This window comes from Schistocerca serialis, chromosome 2 (genome assembly GCF_023864345.2).
Source record: "Schistocerca serialis cubense isolate TAMUIC-IGC-003099 chromosome 2, iqSchSeri2.2, whole genome shotgun sequence".
NCBI classification, from domain to species: domain Eukaryota; kingdom Metazoa; phylum Arthropoda; class Insecta; order Orthoptera; family Acrididae; genus Schistocerca; species Schistocerca serialis.
In genome coordinates, this window is record NC_064639.1 from 537,390,669 (window position 1) to 537,411,093 (window position 20,425).

A 20,425-nucleotide genomic window follows, 5' to 3' on the forward strand; every position below is an offset into this window, starting at 1 on the left:
TCGTTTCCAGCTTTAGCCCACTGAAGACCCCAGGATCAGCCTGATTTTGAGTCTGAACGTCTGGTCCTGGAAGAGGTGTTTCCTTGTTCTTAAATAGATGTAATACACTAAACTAACTCACCAAGCTTCCTCGTACAGATTACACTTTCTGGATGTTTACAGCACAGTAATATCAAGCTCATGATGAAGACAACAAAGCTGCTGTTAAGTGATCGTTAAGACATAGCACAGCGTGGACGGTACTGCATGTGGTGTTCTATGAAACCAAACAATGTCCCAGGAAGTGTTGCATTTAACCATTGCTCATTATGTCAAAAAGACTATGATGAAGAATTTGATTTCACAACAGCTGGGATATGCCTTGTTCCCAACTTGACAACAATACTTCAAAGAAGGCAATCAAGGATGGTGCCATGACAAACAAGAGTGTTTTTTTCTGGCTTCATTTGATCTGCAGTAGAGCTACAACTGGCTAAATGACAGCTATTGCAGAATCATAGGAAATCACTTCTAGAATTGTATGAGAATTTTATAATGAATAAAAACTCAGTACTCTAAATTCCAGAGGGAGCTGAGCACCTCCTCTTTTATGATGTATGATGTTAGTAGCCTCTGATGTTCAAGCTATTTTCATGTTGAAAACCTTAATTCTGAGATAATGTTACTATGCTTGAACATGTTCTAGATTAAAGTGGTGGAAGTGGATATTTTCATTTGCTAATAATGCAAGCAGGTATTAGGCCTAACTCATTTTAATACATTGAGAAGAAACAGATGAATTTGTTATTTGTGGGCCACTAAATAAAATCAATATTTGGAAAGAGGAATGCTGATGTGTACTTCTCTGTTAGCATATATTTTAAAATATTACAACACATGTTCCACCAGTACAGTCACTATATACCCCTTAAAGTTAAAACTAATATTGAACTTTTTCCACATAATTAAGTTTTCATAATAAAGAACTAATCAAAGGAATTCTACCCAATCTTAACTGCAAAGATATTCCAACATGATGGAGAAAAATACAGTAGACAATGAGTGCAAATAAATTAAGGCAATAAAACAAAACAATTTCAAAATAATACAAACACTTCTGTACATACCGATTTGTTAACCGTCCATGGTATGGAACCCAACTGACTAAGAGAATCCAATGCTGGAAACAACTGCTGGGGTGGTGATTCTTCAAGCCTCTGCCATTGTTGACATGTCTCTTGAGCTAACCTAAAAGAGACAATCAAATTAATTTTCATATATAAGATTTTGAGAAGTGTGTATCGTACCACAACTGAGATACCTTTTAACTATAGATATGTATCAGCTGCCCTTTTTCTTCTAAGTCCTGCAATAGCAGTTCAGAAAATGTATTGAAGAGCAAGCTTGAGGAAGATACTCACAATTACCTCCATTATACACTCGCCCAAGAAAGCAGTGTGGAAATTTCTCCATGTGAAACAGACTGACACCATAACGTGGAATGGTTCACATCTGAATGCTTTTGATAAGAGACTGCTTGCCCCCACTAATTATGATTAATACTCAGTCTGATAAAAATATTATGTATCATATCCTAGTCATCTTGAGTACTAATAAACCACTTCAGCTGTATTTAGGTCTTTATTTTTAGATCACTACTGGTTTCATGGCACTAAAAGCCAAATCTTCATCTGTGTAACAATAAAACCAGAAGAAAAAACACCCCGACACATCCACTGATATGATAACTTTCTAAAAATACATTAAAATTTTTAAAAAAATTTAAAAAGCTAATAAAAACAACGAGAAAATTGAAATATTTGTACCCGCATAACAGAAACATTAGAGCTGAAAAAGCTTGGAACTTTGTACCCAGCATTCATCGCCCATCAGAACAAAACAATGCTGCAAGGTGGTATGTCATTGAATAAAAAACAGCTGGATTCCAATCCAATGTGGTGGACAAGTCCTAAACAATAGTGATTCATTGTTAAGGGCAAAATAAATGAAACACTATTAAGACTTTGATTTGTGGCTAGCATGAAAAACCATGAAGTGGTTGCAACAAAATGGAGAATGTCCTACTTGGATCACTCTCCAAATAAATAGCTACTGATGGAAAAGCACAATCTGAACACCACAGTTACTGCTTCTCTAGTTTATATGCAATGGCAAAGAGGGGCCATGGCCGTTGTTGTGACTTTGAGATGCGAAGAAAGCAAACAGCTCACCTGTAGATGACATGCAAATGCACTGATGCAGCATGGGCTCTACCGAATGATCAGCGGTCTTTTGGGGGACACATGAATCGTGAAAGAGAACAAGGAATATTGGTATAAAAAGCACAAAAACTTATATTTTCTTAATAACGCCCATAAGTTATGCTAGCTTAAAGGAACGCTTGAACATTTAATGACTTAAAAGTGGGACAGCAGATGTATATACTTAGGCAACAAAATGTATCTTCTAGCAATGTTCACTGACAAAACCTTAAAATTTTAAATAACTTAGAACTTTAAAATACTGAAAATTACTGTTTTGTAAAACTCTTTCAAAACTTCTTTACGTTTTTTATAATCAAAAGGATCCATGAATGTAGTGAAATTTTGATACTTTTTGAGTAGAGAGAGAACTAGAATTTTTTTTAAAAAAGATGCTTAAAAGGATGAAGTGCAATACCTATGGTAATAAGGGTGGTATGTCGGAAGTGGGTTGGTGAGGTGGGGAGGGGGAAGGGTGAGGAAAATGAAAAGGCCCAGGAGGAAAAAAGGAGAACCAGCGACCAGGTAACGGACGTACAGAGTATTACGTCAACTAACTTAAGCAGTCAGAAAACAAAACATATGGCAACTGTCCCTGTTCTATACAGATTATTTTTCAAAAAGGTTTTTGTATTTCTTAGCCCAATATTCCTTGTTATCATTCATGATTCATCTGTCTCCTCCCCCTGTTCGTGACTGCGTGTAGACCGGAGATGTGATAAGCGCTGTTTTCAGGTTCTACTTTTCCGTTTTCCATGCTAGCCACAAATGAAGTCTTAATGGTGTTTCACTTATTTTCGCCTTACCAATGAATCACTATTGTATCATTTATTTAGGACTCATCCATCATACTGGATTGGAAGCTGCCTGTTTTTATTCAATGTTTAGCAATGTTTTATTCTGACAGGCAATGAATGTTGGGTACAAAATTCTGAGTTTTTTCAGATGTAATGTTTTAGTTATGTGAGTACAAATATTTTAATTTTCTCATGTAAAAGGTTCTTAGTAGATGTTAAACAATTTTTTAAAAATCTTAAAATAATTTTAGAAAGTTGTCATATCAGTGGCCACCTCTAGGTTGTTTTTCCTTCTGGTTTTACTGTTACTCAGATGTTCACCTGAGGGTATAGTTTTAGTGCTTTGAAACTGGTAGCGAGCTAAAAATAAAGGACTAAATACTGCTAAAGCAGTACCCAAGATGATTATACCCAAAATGATAACTCATAACTGTGGGTGCCCTAGCTACAAATCTGTCCACATATTCCAGTCATTTCCAACATTTTCATCGGATCTTTTTATCGTAATGTATAACAATAATTGAAGTTACTGGATGGAACAAAACATAAACTAAGGAAAATCTATAGCAGACTGATGTGTGGATCATAGACACACGTAACAGGAAATACTTAGTATCTTCCATAAAATACTGTCAACATAAGTAAAAAGGATAAATGTCTAATATCTACAATGAAAATAAAAGAACAAGTACAACATAAGAAGAAATTTTACACTTATTTGAACATTACTTAGAAATCACTGAAATTGAACAGATACATTAAAATGGAAACATATGGCTCTAGAACCAGTAAAAGAATGGAAAGTGGTCATACATACATAAAAAGTCCCAGATGTGCAGGTTAGTGGATATATTATCGAACAGATCTTAGAACGCTGTACTTCAACAATGGTTCTGGAAACACCCAAGCTATTGACAATTTACATGCCACTAGCAAATAACATCTTAGAGCTGATTATACTCATGCAGTTAAGACTCTCTAGTTATCAAACCAAAACTGTTTTAAATAGAGGAGGCTTCTAAACTGGCCACCATTCACAAATGGTTTGTGATAAGTCTCACACACCAGCATGAACAGTGACACAACTAAAACATGCAACACTTGAGAAAATTCAACTTAAAGAATTAGTTCTGTAACACTTATATTGAAATAGTATACGCTTCATTTAAATTTCAAATAAATACTGTTTCATTATATTTTTCATGCTCATTGGGGCACTTCACATGTATTTTTCAGTAACATAAGCTAAAAATACTGTTTTTCAACTTCTGTCACTTTTCTTGCTTCAGAGTCCAAAAGCATGTAATACGTATTATTTGTGGAGTAAATTCACGGATGTCCTGTAGAAACCTCTTCAAAGAACTGGGTATACTAACTACTGCCTCTCAGTATATTTACTCCTTAATGAAATTTGTCCTAAATAATATATCTCTTTTTCCAACAAACAGCTCAGTTCATACATACAATACCAGGAACAAAAATGATCTGCACAAGGACTTAAAAGCACTTACTTTAGTTCAAAAAGGGGTCCACTACTCAGGAACACTCATCTTCAATAATTTGCCAGCAAACATAAAAAATTTAGTTACAAATAAAGATCAGTTTAAAAGGAGCCTGAAAGACTTACTAGTGGCCATCTCCTTCTACTCCATTGACGAATTTTTTAATAGAAACAAATGATGTAGTGTATATATTCATACTATTAGTATTGTTATTTCAGCTTTAAAAAAAATTGACATGTTCCACATCCACAAGGATCTCCTCAGCACGGATCTATGGAATGAAAAACTAATCTAATCTAATGTGATATGTGCAAATCTTTTAGCTACTTTCCTCAATAATTGAGAAAGATGATAATGTTATGAGCCTTCCAGTGTTGTATCTGATATTATTTTGGAATTTACAGTCTACTGACAGAAAGTTATATTTCCTTCAGTTTTTCTATTAATTTTGAAACTCTTTGGTACCCTCTGACTCTGACATCATCCAGTTGTTTAACAACAAGCACATTTCTTGTTTGGTTGTTCATTTAAAACCTGCACTGGTATATCAAATGACTTTTGCTCCAGCCATCATTACAGGTACAAACTCCTGTGCAATTTCTTCATCCACAAATGCCAATTTGACAGTGAGGTTTGTAGGTGGATGGATCTGACAGGTGGTGGAGTCCTTCTGCCTGGTATTCCTTGTAGTTCAAAACGACAGTGGTGAAGACTTCGTCAGGAGGTAGGATTCTAATGCTGGGATCAGTTTTTAGGTAGTGGAATGAGGTTCTGTCCAAAGATTTAAGATTAGTTTGAATGCTGAGGAATTTGGAGAATGGTGGTAAGGCTAGGTTTGACGTTAAGAAATCCTGGAAAGTTACCAGGGGGTGGTGTGGAGGTGGATCATGGATGTACGGAGGAGTGAACTGAGTCACGCTGGTTTCCACATTTGTCTTTGGTTGAGTCTGATTGGTAGGGTTGGTGGCGAAAAAATGTTTCCAATGTAGGGACCGGAAGAAGGAGAGAAGGTCTTTAACAGGTCCTTTTGTCTCACTCTCAAATTCAATCATGCATTCAGTCCTCCATGATTGAATTTGGGAGTGGGGAAAAATTACTTGTTAATGACCTTCTCTCCTTCTCCCAGGACCTACAGTACAAACATTTTTTGCCACCAACTTTACCAATAAGACTCAACCAAAGACCAATGTTGAGCCCTGCCTGACTCACTTCACTCCTCTATCCAACTGTGATCCACCCCACTGCCCCCCCTCCCCCCAAAAAAATCACCCCCTGATAACTTTTCAGAATTTCTTAACCTCAAACCTTGCCTCACCATCACTCCCCAAATTCCTCAACATGCAAACTAACCTTAAATCCGCAGACAGAACCACAATCCACCACCTAAAAACTGATTTCAACTTCAGAATACTACATGCTGATAAAGGCTCCACCACTGTTGTTTTGAACTGCAAGGATAATACACTCCCACCTTCTACATGCTTCCTAAACTCAATCAACCCAACCACCCAGGATGACCCATTGTCACTGGTTACTGTGCCTCCACTGAGAGAATCTTTGCTCTCGACCAACACCTTCAACCTATCACCCAGCACCCATCCTCCTCTATAGAAGGTACCAACCATTTCCTCCACTAATTCTCCACCGGTTTCTGTCTCTTTACCATACAGTGCCCTGCTCATCACTATTGATGCCACCTCCCTTTACACTTGACACCAATATCTCTAATGCCCAGGACCTTACGCTATTGAACACTACCTTTCCCAATGTCCAACAGATTCCAAACCTACAACTCCCTTCCTGCTCATCATGACCAACTATATCCTCACCCACAATTACTTCTCCTTTGAAGGCATTACCTACAAACAAATGCAGGGTATGGCTGTGGGCACTCGCATGGCACCACCCAATGCCCCTATTCATGGGCCATCTAGAGGAATTCTTCCTAAACACACAGAATCCCAAACCCCTCTCTTGGTCCAGATTCACTGATGACATCTTCATGATCTGGATTGAGGGTGAGGGCCCCCTATGCATATTCCTCCTGAACCTCAAAATCTTATCCCCATTCGCTTCACATGGTCCTACTAAACCCAACAAGCTGCCTTCCTCCACCTCAAAGATGACTAAATCAATACCCAAATCCATATCGAACCTACTAACTTCCAGAAATACCTCCACTTCGACAGCTGTCACGCATTCCATAGAGCCTAGGCACCCTTGGCCGTTGCATCTGTAGTGAGGAGCAGTCCCTCTCAGAATACACCAAGGATCTCACAGACTAGAATTATCCTCCCAAGGTTGTACAAAAAAGAGATCTCACATACCTTATCTCTCCAGTCTCCCACCACCTCCAGAAGTCCCAATGTGCAGACACAGAGGAGCATTTCCTCATGACCCAGTAACACCCAGGACTTGAGCAACTGAATCACGTTCTCTGCACAGTTTCGACTACCCCTTGCCATGTCCTGAAATGACTAATGCCCTACCCACTATCCTTCCCACCCCACCCACAGTGGTATTCCACTACCCACACTCAGTCTTTTCTTTTTTACTTCCCTCCTTTTCTGCTAACACCCTCAACCCCTCCTCCTCCTCCTCCTTCATCCCCCCCCCCCCCCCCCCGCCACGCCATCCACCATCTAACCCCTCTGCTGCACCTAGCTGCCCTACACTCTCTTAACCACGTCCCTGTACGCTGCCACATGCAGCACTTTACTGTTTCCCACACCTACCCTACCATCCCTCCCCTTCCCTGCCCCAGCCTCCTCCTTAGACCCATCACCCAGTCGCATCTCCCATTATGCACTGTTGCTTGCAGTGTGGCTCAGCAACCAGAAACTGCAGTCATGTGTGTCATTTTCTGACAGTCTTTTTGTGTGCCTATCTGCAACTCAGTATCTCTGCTGTATGGTGAGCAGCAACTATCTTTTCACAGTATTGTTACATTCCATCCTGGATTTCCCATTACCGATAGCTGAATAGGTATATAGCCCATTCAAAGCAGTAACTTTAAGTCTTAATCACAAAGGGATTCAAATTAGTTAATGTTAAACAAATGTAAATGACATTCAAAATCAAACAATTTAAACTCCAGGTTGGAAAATCAACAATATTAGAAAAATAATAGATTGCAGCTCCCTGTGAAGATGACATGTTGAGTTTCAGATAGGTTCTGTGTGTTTTCTTTTCTGAAGATGGCTTTGGCTGAGAGCTAAATGTGTAACAGTCTTTTTGTTGCAACATCTGCAACTTAACATTTCATCTTTACAGTGAGTAGCAATCTATCCTTTTTCTACCATTATAAATCACATGCAGGCATTAGAAATAGCTGTTAAAAGAGATACACTAAATATGTATTGTGTGTAAGATTCCTTTGGGTCCAGTTAGATGGAAAGCTAAAATCAAGTCAACAAATTAAGACTGGAATTGGATTTCAAAAGGCTGTCTGCAAAGAAAATGCCATTTTGTTCAGTTCATGAATCACTTTATATAAAATTTTAATGACAAAATATTGGCAACTGGTATTCTCTTTGATTTATCAAAGGCATTTGACAAAGCAGTTCACAGTTTTCTCCTAGATATGCTCAAATATTATGGTGTGAGTTCACACTTCTTTGAATTTTGTTTAGGAATGTGATGATATATGTCTCTTCATATTGTGCTTCAAAACTACATAACCACTACTGGAAACGGACCAGTAGTGACCTAAATTTGAAACATGATTTAGACTGATCAAGCAACTGAAGATGAGCTCACAGGACTCTAAATGCAATGTGTATAAAATAAAAATCCTGATTTGTGACTGAAGGCAGATTTTTCTTTATTTTACAAAAGTAATACAGTCACAGAAGCAACACTGACAGCAATGGAAAAAATTAAGGTGGTGGAGGCATAAGCACTCTCAAGTCTGCCACGCATCACTAAAAAATTCTGACATAATTTGGAAGTGAAGGGATGATGCTTTCTCTAGCTGAAGATAGGTATCCTCTGTGAATTACAGTATGAGAAGTTAGAGTGCATGTTTGAGCAGTGTGATCCAGTATTATTCATCAAGACAGACAATGGCAAATATATCGGGAGTCTCTTTCATCCTAGGTGAACACTCTCCACAGGAGAATACCTTGACTAACAGCCTGAATGTTGCTTGCTGGCTTTAAGCATCCAATGGTGGTGGTACAGTGCCAATGGTAATCTAAATGGTCTGTGACATATGGCGAACAGAGATATTAGAATGGGGTGGTGACCTTGGTGAAATATTTTTCTCGGGACTCTTTAGTTTTGATGTATCATGTGCACTTTTACCTGCCCGGTTTTGGTTTTTTCAAAGTGGACTGTAAAGAAGACAACTAAGTTTGAGTTTTTCTCTACAAAATATGACAGCACTATCTCAATGTCGGCACCTGAGTGACAGTACTACCTCAGTGTCTGCTACATGCATCCTGTAATAATTTTTACAGAATATTCTGAACAGTAACTACAATGCAACAACATATTAACAAATGGATTACTTAACAGGTATTTTCAAGCACAGAAAACATAGTAAATGTACTCATTCCTCTTGCAGCTGCTGAAAATATTTACTGTGATTACAGTTTCAACATTTTGTTGTTTTCAAGCATACTGAAACCAAGCAGTGTTATCATATGAAACACTGTTTTAGTACTCACGACATGGATGATGCTTACATGGTTTGTGGAAGCTAAGGGAACACTTATACCACCATATGTATTTGCTTTCAGACAGCTGGAAGCTATGTTCCAGAATGTTACAACTTAATGTTTCAAAGTGAGCCTTAACATCTCATGTAAGAACTACTTATGCTTTCAGCTTTAACATTCTGTTCTTTTATTTTAATGGCAGCGAGTGTATCATGTAGTGACTAGGTTTGCTTTCAGAATGGTTGAAAATGGCAAAATGTTGAAATTGTATTAACAACAAATAGTTTCAACAACCACAAGAAGAATGACGATAATCAACAATTGCATAAATGCTGTGAACCCAGACCTCTTCCGAAAATATAAACCCTAAAATTCTTAAAATTAAATTGTCAAATGAAAACATAAAGCCGTGACATCATACCGTATAACATTGGCTTTGGCTACCAAGTAGCCACCAGAAGACACTGATGTCCATGGTACTGGGGGACACAGCATTGGAATAGTTGTTACATCGAACATCAGATCGGCTTGTGCAGCACCACGAAACAGACGTGACAACACTGGGTGTGGTTTCACTTCTTCCTTCAGAATACGGCCATGATAGCGAAAAAGTGAATAAAATGCTGGCAGGAGATGCCTTTGTAAACAGAAAAAAAGTTCATTAATCTGTTAACATTATTATTATTATTATTATTATTATTATTATTATTATTATTATAAAACTTCATGAGCTAACTCAATACAGTAATTCAATACTTACCGTGTTTTGCTGTTAGTCTTTGTAACGTTCACATCAATTTTTATATCTTTGAGGATAATATTGTACAAGAATTTCCCCAAATTATTTAATACATTGTTTGGCCAAGCTTTCTCTGCAGCACACTGTAAAATATTTTAGGGAAATATGCATCAGTATTAAGTATTACTAAAATAAAAGTTCAGAGGAAAGAAGATATTCAACATGCGGTCTCATATAAGAAACTTGTCCATTAACAAGTAGACCCCATGCAGCACTGACAGTATGAAAATAAAAGTAATTGTCTCTTAGAACACCTACATCACTTATATTACAACCTAAAGTCATCAGCAACCCAAAGATTGGAATGAACACTGTAGCACTCTACTAGCCATAATCCTATTGCACAAAGGCCTAGAGTATTATCGTCTGTCTACAACTTGTAAATTAGCTGTATGGGGGCACACAGCTTATTATGGAATCCAAACCATGACACACGTCTGCAGTTTTTTTTGTACAAATAGAGAGAGGACAATAAAAGTAAACAAAGTGTCCAAAGTCTTACAGTACCCCAGTAAGCCCTTTGCACAGCATACAACAGACAAGAAACTCAAATCCACCGAGGTAGAAGCTGAAGCTGCATCTGAGATTATTTGGACAGGACTCAGTACCGGGGTGGGCATAAAATGATAATTAGATCTTTCTATCACCCATCAGACTCATCTTCTGATGTAACAGAAAACTTTAGAGAAAACCTCAGTTGACTTCTCCCACCATACTGTAATAATTGTTGGAGACTTTAATCATCCAATAATTAACTGGCAAAATTACAGTTTTGTTAGTGGTTGGTGTGACAAGACATCTTGTGATACTTTACTAAATGCCTTCTCTGAAAACTACCTTGGGAAGATAGTTAGGAACCTCACTCATGATGGAAATACACACATCAAAAAAAGTTTTGCATCATTCCGGTTCCCAGAACTCCTGAAAATAGACATTGACTGTGGATATTGTATCACAGACACAGACTGTTCAGAGATGTCACTAAACCTGTCCAAAGACGTAAACAACCATGCATGAGCAGCGCCTATTAAACGGATGGGGTCCGACAGCCAATCAGTTCCAGTCATTCCACCAGGAAGGAAGTACAAGGCTCACATTGTCTGTAGTTCAACCACGCCTAGACGGTCAATACCGCGGTTTGATCATGTCTGCATTGTTACTTTGTGCCACGAAGTGTCCAAGCATCTCGGAGTGAACTAAAGCGATGTTGTTCGACATGGAGGAGATACAGAGAGACAGGAACTGCCGATGACAAGCCTCGCTAAGGCCGCCCAAGGGCTACTACTGCAGCAGATGACCGCTACCTATGGGTTATAGCTCAGAGGAACCCTGACAGCAACGCCACCATGTTGAATAATGCTTTTTGTGCAGCCACAGGACGTCATGTTATGACTCAAACTGTGTGCAATAGGCTGCATGATGCACAACTTCACTTCCGACATCCACAGCGAGGTCCAGTTTTGCAACCACAACACTATGCAGCACAGTACAGATGGGCCCAAAAACATGCCGAATGGACCGCTCAGGATTGGCATCACGTTCTCTTCACCGATGAGTGTCACAAATGCCTTCAACCAGACAATTGTTGGAGAGTGTTTAGAGGCAACCCAGTCAGGCTGAAGACCTTAGACACACTGTCCAGCGTGTGCAGCAAGGTGGAGGTCCCCTGCTGTTTTGGGGTGGCATTATGTGGGGCCAATGTACGCCGCTGGTGGTCATGGAAGGCACCATAATGGCTAAACAATACGTGAATGCCATCCTCCGACTGATAGTGCAACCATATTGGCAGCATATCAGCAAGGCATTCATCTTCATGGACGACAATTTGCGCCCCCATCGTGTACATCTTGTGAATGACTTCCTTCAGGACAATGACACTGTTCTACTAGAGTGGCCAGCATGTTCTCCAGACATGAACCCTATCGGACATGCCTGGGATAGATCAAAAAGGGCTGTTTATGGACGATGTGATCCACCAACCACTCTGAGGGATCTATGCTGAATCCCCGTTGAGGAGTGGTAAAATGTGGACCAACAGTGCCTTGATGAACTTGTGGATAGTATGCCATGACGAACACAGGCATGAATCAACGGAAGAGGAATTGCTACTGGGTATTAGAGGTACCAGTGTGTACAGCAGTCTGGACCACCACCTCTGAGGGTCTCGCTGTATGCTGGTACAACATGTAGTGAGTGGCTTTCATGAGCAATAAAATGTGCAGAAATGACATACAGGTTCCGGAACTCTCGGAACCAAGGTGATGAAAAACTTTTTTGATATGTGTATATAGGATCTAATGGTAGCAAATAGACCTGGCCCCTTTGAGGGTGTCCATATCGAAACTGGTATCAATGATCATGATGCGGTTGTGGCAGCAATGATTGCCAAAGTACAAACGACAATTACAACAAGCATAGAGATACACATGTTCAATAAACTAGAAAAAAAATCAGTAGTGTCATATCACACAGAGGAATTTGAAAAGTTTCAGCACAGGGTAGGAGCTTGTAGAGGAACTCTGCCTCAAGTTTAAAAGAATAGTTGACCATGCACTGGATAAACATGCACCCAGTAGAACAGTTTATAATGGGAGGTTCCCTCCATGGTATACAGTGACTGTAAAGAAACTTCTAAAGGAACAGATTACTGCGCAACAGGTGTAACAAATCATAGTGTTATATATAGAAAGATGCTGAATGAAACTCATTTGGCTGTCAAGAGAGCAATGCATGATGCCTTCAATGACTACTGCAGCAGAATATTGTCAAGTGATCTTCCACAGAACCCAGAGAAACTCTGGTTGCATGTAAAGGCTTTAGTGTCACCAAAGTTAGTCTTCAGTCCTTAAGTGAATGAGACAGGAACTGAAATTGATGGCAGCAAAGCAAAAGCTGAAATGCTTAACTCCATTTTCAAATGTTCCTTTAAAAAAGAAAATGCAGGAGAACTACCCTAATTCAATCCTCGTACCACAGAAAAGATGAATGAAACAAGCATTAGTATCTGTGACATTGAGAAACAGATCAAATTGTTCAAATTTAACAAAGCTCCAGAGCCCAATGGAATCCCTGTCACATTCTACACTGAATTCGAGGCTGAGTTAGCCCCTCTTCCAACTATAATCTATCATAGATCCTTCAAAAAAAAAACTGTGCCCAGTTCTTGATCACACCCGTCTACAAGCAAGATAGTAGAAATGATCCACGAAACTACCATCCAATATCCCTGACACCAATTTGTTGTAGAATCTTAGAACATACTCTGAGCTCAAACATAGTGAGGTATCTTGAACAGAATGACGTCCTCAATACCAACCAGCATGGATTCTGAAAACATCGATCATGTGAAACCCAACTTACATTTTTCTCTCACATCACACTGAAAGCTTTTGATCAAGGCAGTCAGATAGATGCAGTATTTCTTGATTTCTGAAAAGCATTTGACTCAGAAGCACACCTACACTTACTGTCAAAAGATTGATCATATAGAGAGTATCGAGTGAAGTTTGTGACTGGATTGAGGACTTTTTGATGGGGAGGACACAGCATGTTATCTTGGATGGAGAGTCAACATCAGATGTAGAAGTAACTTCAAATGAGCCCCAAGGAAGTGTGTTGTGACCCTTGCTGTCCATGTTGTATATTGATGACCTAGCAGACAATATTAACAGTAACCTCAACCTTTTTGCAGATCATGCAGTTATCTATAATGAAGTACTATCTGAAATAAACTGCATAAATATTCAATCAGATCTTGGTAAAATTTCAAAGTGGTGCAACTTGCTTTAAATGTTTGAAATGTAAAACTGTGCATGACACAACATGAAAAAAAAGTACTATTCTATGACTGTAATATCAATGAGTCACTGTTAGAATCAGTCAACTCATACAAGTACCTGGGTGTACCACTTTCTAGGGATATGAAATCTAATGATCACATAGACTCAGTTGTAGACAAAGTAAAGTGCAATCAGCCTACAAAGAAGATTGCTTCCAAATCACTCATGCTACCAGTACTAGAATATCGCTAAGGTGTGTGGGACCTGTACCCGATAGGACTTGCAGGGGATATTGAACGTATATAGAGAAGGGCAGCATGAATGGTCACAGGTTTGTTTAATCTGCGGGAGAGTGTCACAGAGATACTGAAGGATCTGTATTGGAAGACTCTTGAAGATAAACGTAAACTATCCTGAGAAAGTCTATCAACAAAGTTTCAAGAATCAGCTTTAAATGATTACTTTAGGAATATACTACAACCCCTTAAGTATAATCACACAGGGGTCATGACAATAATACCAGAATAATTACTGCAAGCAGAGAGGCATTCAAATAATTATTCTTCCCGCACTCCATACGTGAATGGAACAAGAAGAAACACTAATAAATGGTACAATGGAAAGTATCCTCTACCATTTGGTTTGCAGAGTATAGATGTAGATATAGACAGACTTGAAGTAACAAAATATGTCTGAGCCCCTTCTCACAGCACTCCTTTTCACTGAAAATACTTATTTAAATATTTTGAAAAAGATGCAGTGACTCAAACTCTATTGTCTCACCACATAACTAGTTAGTAAATAAAGGTTAAATATTTAATGGCAAAAATATAAGCATTAAGAAAACAAGCTGTTTGCATATCATCATCTACCATATAAATATAGGAAAACACATATTCTTCTGGCACCAACACTTAAAACATTGTGTGACTGAAAGCATATACTGTAGGTGTTGCACAAAAACACTCTTACTGTGTGCTAATTTCTTCTGCTGCTGCCGCCTATAATTCTCATTTCATTACACACTCAATACCTTCCTCTCTTGCATCTTTGCTCCATTTTTTTGTATCACTGATGACATATTTTCTATTTAATTCAAAACAAAAGAATACTTGTGTCAAAAAGCTCTGCAAGTACATTAAATTACCTTGCAGCTCATGGACACTGTCATTTCAGTTTCCATTTTCACTTTTCATGTTCTTTTACATAAACAAACTTGTTTTTCAATGTAATTTACTCTCTACAAAATAAGCTGATGACACAAAGAGTTCATTTTACAGCAGAAAGTTGTTGCACTGCTTCTATCTTTTAAAAGAATCACTATAGTGAGTATAGTTTAAATAAGAACAAAATGGAGTGACCGTCAAGTCTAAGTCAAAGTCAATACAAGTCAAGTCAAAGAAAGCAGTTCCAGCATCACCATTGTCATATCTATTTTCTTTCCATGTATCATGCTCATGCTCATATTTTTGAACCACTGTTCCTGATCTCATTAAAGTTGTAGTAATAAATTAGTGGAAACTATGTACAAGTAATGTGTTACACAAAAATCTGATTTATATTCACCCATATTCGCAACCAAGTACATTTAAGAAGGCAAAGCTTTTTAATTTTTGAAATATTATGTAGCATTCCCTTTTTTCTGAGTATGTTTATCATATGTCAACAAAGGAAATCTTCAGCAAAATAAATGGTGGTCATAATGCTTTCTTTCAAAACATTAGCATGAAAGTGAAAGTAAATGACACAAAACCTCAACAATATACTTTAAACCTCTGGGCAAGTGAGACTACTATCCATGTACTTTTTCTTTTCCTCTTAGCTTTTGAAGCATTATTCAACAGAAGTCAGAAAACTAACTAAAACTGGGCAAAAGGCATGGCTGTTTCACTGCCTGGCTAACTTAACTGTGAACATATACTTCAGCACATTTACAGCCAGATCACCACAATTAAACTCGTCCAATTATAATTTTGTATTTTTGTGAGACCTGTATTGAAACAGAGCAGGAGTCACCCCAAGTCACAAAAATACTAAACAACCCAAATTACTGAGACGAGGGGCAAGTATTTTGCTATTTGATTAACAAAACTTATATTTTGAGATACAATAGCAACTACAGTTTTCTTTTTTCCAATGGATTATATACATTTGTAACTACATTTGGTTGTTTGTGAACATAGAAGTACAGTGTTGTAGCCCAAGTCAACGTTCACAGTGAAACTCCCCCCATCCCCCAAAAAAAAGAGCTAAATTTAAGGCTGTAACTATTGAAACAGCGCTGTTTCAATTCTACTTTATTGTAAACATAGCCAAACCATGCTTGAAATCCACTGTCTTGGCAGACTTTTACCCCAAATTTAGACAATTTAGGGGGCTGTAGTATTTTTCTAGAGTAATCATTTAAAGCCAGTTTTTGGAACTTTGTCAGCTGACTTTCCTGGGATAGATTCCCTCTATCTTCAATAGCCTGTCAGTTCAGTTCTTTCAACATCTCAGTGAAACACACCCATGGATCAAACAAACCTGTGATCATTCATGCTGCCCTTCTCTGTATACGTTCAACATTCCCTGATAGTCTTACTTGATACAGGTCCCACACACTTCAGCAATATTCCAGGGTGGGACACATGAGTGATTTGAAAACAAGCTCCTCTGTATACTGATCGTATCATCGGCAAAAAATCTGAGGTTACTATTAATACTGTCTGCAAGATCATTAACATATAACATGAACAGCAAGGAACCCAACACACTTCCCTTGGGTCACCTGAAATTACTTTCACATCTGTTGATGACTCTCCATCCAGAATAGCATGCTGCATCCACTCTAACAAGAAACCCTCAATCCAGTCAAATATTTCATGTGAAACCCTATATGATGCTCCTTTTGATAATAAGCATAGGTATGGTAATGAGTCAAATGATTTTTGGAAATTGAGAAGTACTGCATCTACCTGACTGCCTTGATCCATGGCTTTCAGGACATCTGTGAGGAAAGTGAAAGCCGGGTTTTAAACGGTATACGTTTTTGAAATTCATTGGGGTTGACATGAAGGAGGGTGTTCTGTTGCAGATATGCTTGAGCTCAGAATATGTTCTAAGATTCTATAACAAATCAATGTCAGGGATGTCGGAAGGTAATTATGTGGAACACTTCTACTATTCTCGGACAGACATGAACTGTGCTTTCTTCCAGCTACTGGGCACAATTTTTGTTTAAGGGATCTATGATTGATTATAGTTAACAGAGGAGCTAACTCAGGCCTATTATGCAACAGTCTCTGATTCTTTAGAATTTCTTTACAGTGACTGTATATCATGGAAGATCCCTTCTATCATGATCTGTCCTACTGGGTACCTATCTATCCAGTGCATGGTCAACTGTTCTTTTACACTTGTGATATAGTATCTCAACATGCTGCTGTCCTGTGCTAAATGTTTCAAGATTTCTCAACGAGATATGACACTACTGCTTTTTTATATAGATCACTAAATACATAATCTTCCTGCTTGTTTAGTTGCCCTCTGTTTTTCAGTATTCACTGCTGCTATAACTGCCTCAAGGTCACTGATATTTGTTTTGAAGAGGAATTCCTCGAAGAGGTCAGTTCTGTATGTTGCCATCAGATTTAATATACTTATATGACGAGTGGGGTTCTGAACTGTTATTAAGCAAGGGGGCTCAGTTGTTAGCATATGGGACTCACATTCGGGAGGACAGCAGTTCAAACCTGCATCTGGCCATCCAGATTTAGGTTTACTGTGACTTCCATAAATAACTCCAGGCAAATGCTGGGATGCTTCCTTTCAAAGGGCAGGGCTGATTTTTTTCCCCATCCTTGACACCATCTGAGCTTCTGCTACATCTCTAATGACCTCGATGTCAACAGGACGTTAAACTCAATCTTCCTGTCATGTTCAGGGAAGTTTTCAGAGAAGGCATTTAGTAACATTTTGCACAATGGATCACTTACTACTAACAATACTATAATTATCACAACTGATTGTTCAATGATTGAAGTCTCTTCCAATGATTACAATATGATTGGGGAACTTAAGTACAAGTGAACTGAGGTTTTCTCTAAGGTTTTTGGTTTCAGTGATTCTGTTAGCTCTTTGTTGGCTGTATCACTGAAATTGATGTCTGTTGACAGACATCAATCATTCATTGCAGTAAATTCAAAGATTTCATTGAACTTGCCCAATGGTTTAATTCTGTTATTTTTCATATTTAATGCACGTCACAGAACTGAATCTTGTTTGTGCTGAAGTTTATGGTTCTTACTGAATAAGGTACACATAGTTTTTACATAATTCTTTGTCTTTTTCATTTTTTATGACTAAGACATACTTTTTTGATGAAGAGCAAACCACATTACAATATTGTCTGCAGTGCAGCTTTTGTTTTCCTCAAAATTATACTTCTCCTTCCTCACACAAGGTACTTTCATTTTATATGTTAAGCATCCATTTCCTTTACCTTTACTCACATTATCCCTTTTTTTGATGGAAAAGTAGTATCAAATACTATAATTAATAAGGAATTCAATGTGTTGTCTCCATTGCCTCCATTGATCTATCAGTTTTTAGGGCCTCTGCAACAATAGTTTATTATCTGGTCTCATGGTTAAAGAAAGCACAGAAGCTTACTGACAAGGGAAAGAATATTGTTTCTCATCCAAAGGAAGTGTGGAAGCATACTGACAAGGAAATAAATGTTGAAAAACTACAAGGAAGATAAAAAGATAAGGGTTTAACAACCTGTCAACAATGAGGTCATCAGAGAGAAAGCAGAAGTTCATATCTGAAAAGTGAATCAGCAATGTCCTGTTATTTTTGAAGCAATAATCCTGACATTAGCTGTGCGTGATTTAAGGAAACCATAGAAAAAAAAAAGTGGGTGGCGGGATTTGAACCATCATTCTCCAAAATACAGCTCCAATGTCTTACCACTGCATGATCTTGGTTGGTGAAAAAGTACAGTGAATAAAATTAAAAATATTTTCTTTGTATTATGATGAAGTCAATTTCAACAAAAGGTATAAGAATAATGAAACTAATTATTGATTCACTTTTACACAGACAATACAGAACTGTTGAACAGGGTGATTTAGGATGGTTTTGAGATTATTTTTGCTGTAATTTGAGTAGTCCATGTTAGACTGTATTGCCTGTTACAGAAATGGGAAGAGGGTGATATATGTGTAACGAATAAAATAGCCTAAAAACAGAAGGTATAATTGCACTTTTATTTGCCTGAGACAGACAAATAAAATGTCTGGAATCACCCCAAGGGTTGGGATGATTTCCGACACACACATTTTTTAAATCTGTATCCGAAGTTACAAAGTAAAGGGCCCAGCAGGGAAGTGTTATGTTTTAGTGTCTGGCATAACTTACGTGGTGGGGGAACTACTGAATGCGCATTGGCTGATATATATTCATTGTTTTGTGGTCTTCAGTCCAGAGGCTGGTTTGATGCAGCTCTCCATGCTACTCTATCCTGTGCAAGCCTCTTCATCTCCCAGTACTTACTGCAAACTACATCCTTCTGAATCTGTTTAGTGTATTCACCTCTTGGTCTCCCTCTACAATTTTTACCCTCCACGCTGTCCTCCAATACTAAATTGGTAATTCCTTGATGCCTCAGAATATGTCCTACCAATCGATCCCTTCTTCTAGTCAAGTTGTGCCACAAATTTCTCTTCTCCCCAATTCTATTCAGTACCTCCTCATTAGTTATGTGATCTACCCATCTAATCTTCAGCATCCTTCTGTAGCACCACATTTTGAAAGCTTCTATTCTCTTTTTGTCTAAACTATTTATCGTCCACATTTCACTTCCATACGTGGCTACATTCCATACATATACTTTCAGAAAAGACTTCCTGACACTTAAATCTATACTCAATGTTAACAATTTTCTTTTCTTCAGAAACACTTTCCTTGCCACCTCCAGTCTACATTTTATATCCTCTCTGCTTAGACCATCATTAGTTATTTTGCTCCCCAAACAGAAAAACTCATTTACTACTTTAATCGTCTCATTTCCTAATCTAATACCCTCAGCATCACCTGATTTAATTCAACTATATTCCATTATCCTCGTTCATTATTAGTTGTCATTTCAGTAACCATGGAGCCTGAACAACGTGTCTTTGTTAATGACATCTTTGTTGCAACTGGTCATTTGGTAGTGCATATGCTATGAAGATTTTGCTGTCAGTTAAATGTTGGTTGGCTGGCCCATCTTGCCCAATAATAATAAAGTAGTTCAAACTTCAGGACAAAAGGAATGGTGAGACATGGAACAGCCCGGGAAGATGTGTGGACAGTTAGAACAGCAGAAATCAATGAGAAAATTTCACAAGCTGTGGAGCCCACCCTCGGCAGTCAGTGGTAGAACAAGCTCGCATTTTGCACTTTTCAGACAGGTCAGTTCACCACCTTTTGCACTTTGACCTCCACTTTCATCCTTTTAAAATCAGGGTGGTTCAATGACTGAAGCAAAATGACTTCATAAACAGCATATGTTTGGAGAAAGAATGCTGAAAACCTTGGAAAATGACATTATTCTGATAATGAGTGATGAGTCTAACTTTCACAAAACTGCTGGCATGGGTCAGAAAATAATCCATGGAAAC

At 38.2% G+C, this 20,425-nt stretch overlaps 1 protein-coding gene across 1 annotated transcript in view; it reads right to left on the reverse strand.

Moving 5' to 3' along the window:
* The window catches only part of LOC126457511 (DNA-directed RNA polymerase, mitochondrial), a 293,196-nt gene that overhangs the window by 110,497 nt on the left and 162,274 nt on the right, over positions 1–20,425 (reverse strand). Inside the window, exons 12-14 of the mRNA XM_050093848.1 lie at positions 9,961–10,082; positions 9,622–9,837; positions 1,107–1,227 (exon numbers count right to left, since the gene is read on the reverse strand). Of these exons, the coding sequence (XP_049949805.1) occupies positions 1,107–1,227; positions 9,622–9,837; positions 9,961–10,082 (459 nt within the window). The remainder of the gene's footprint in view (positions 1–1,106; positions 1,228–9,621; positions 9,838–9,960; positions 10,083–20,425) is intronic.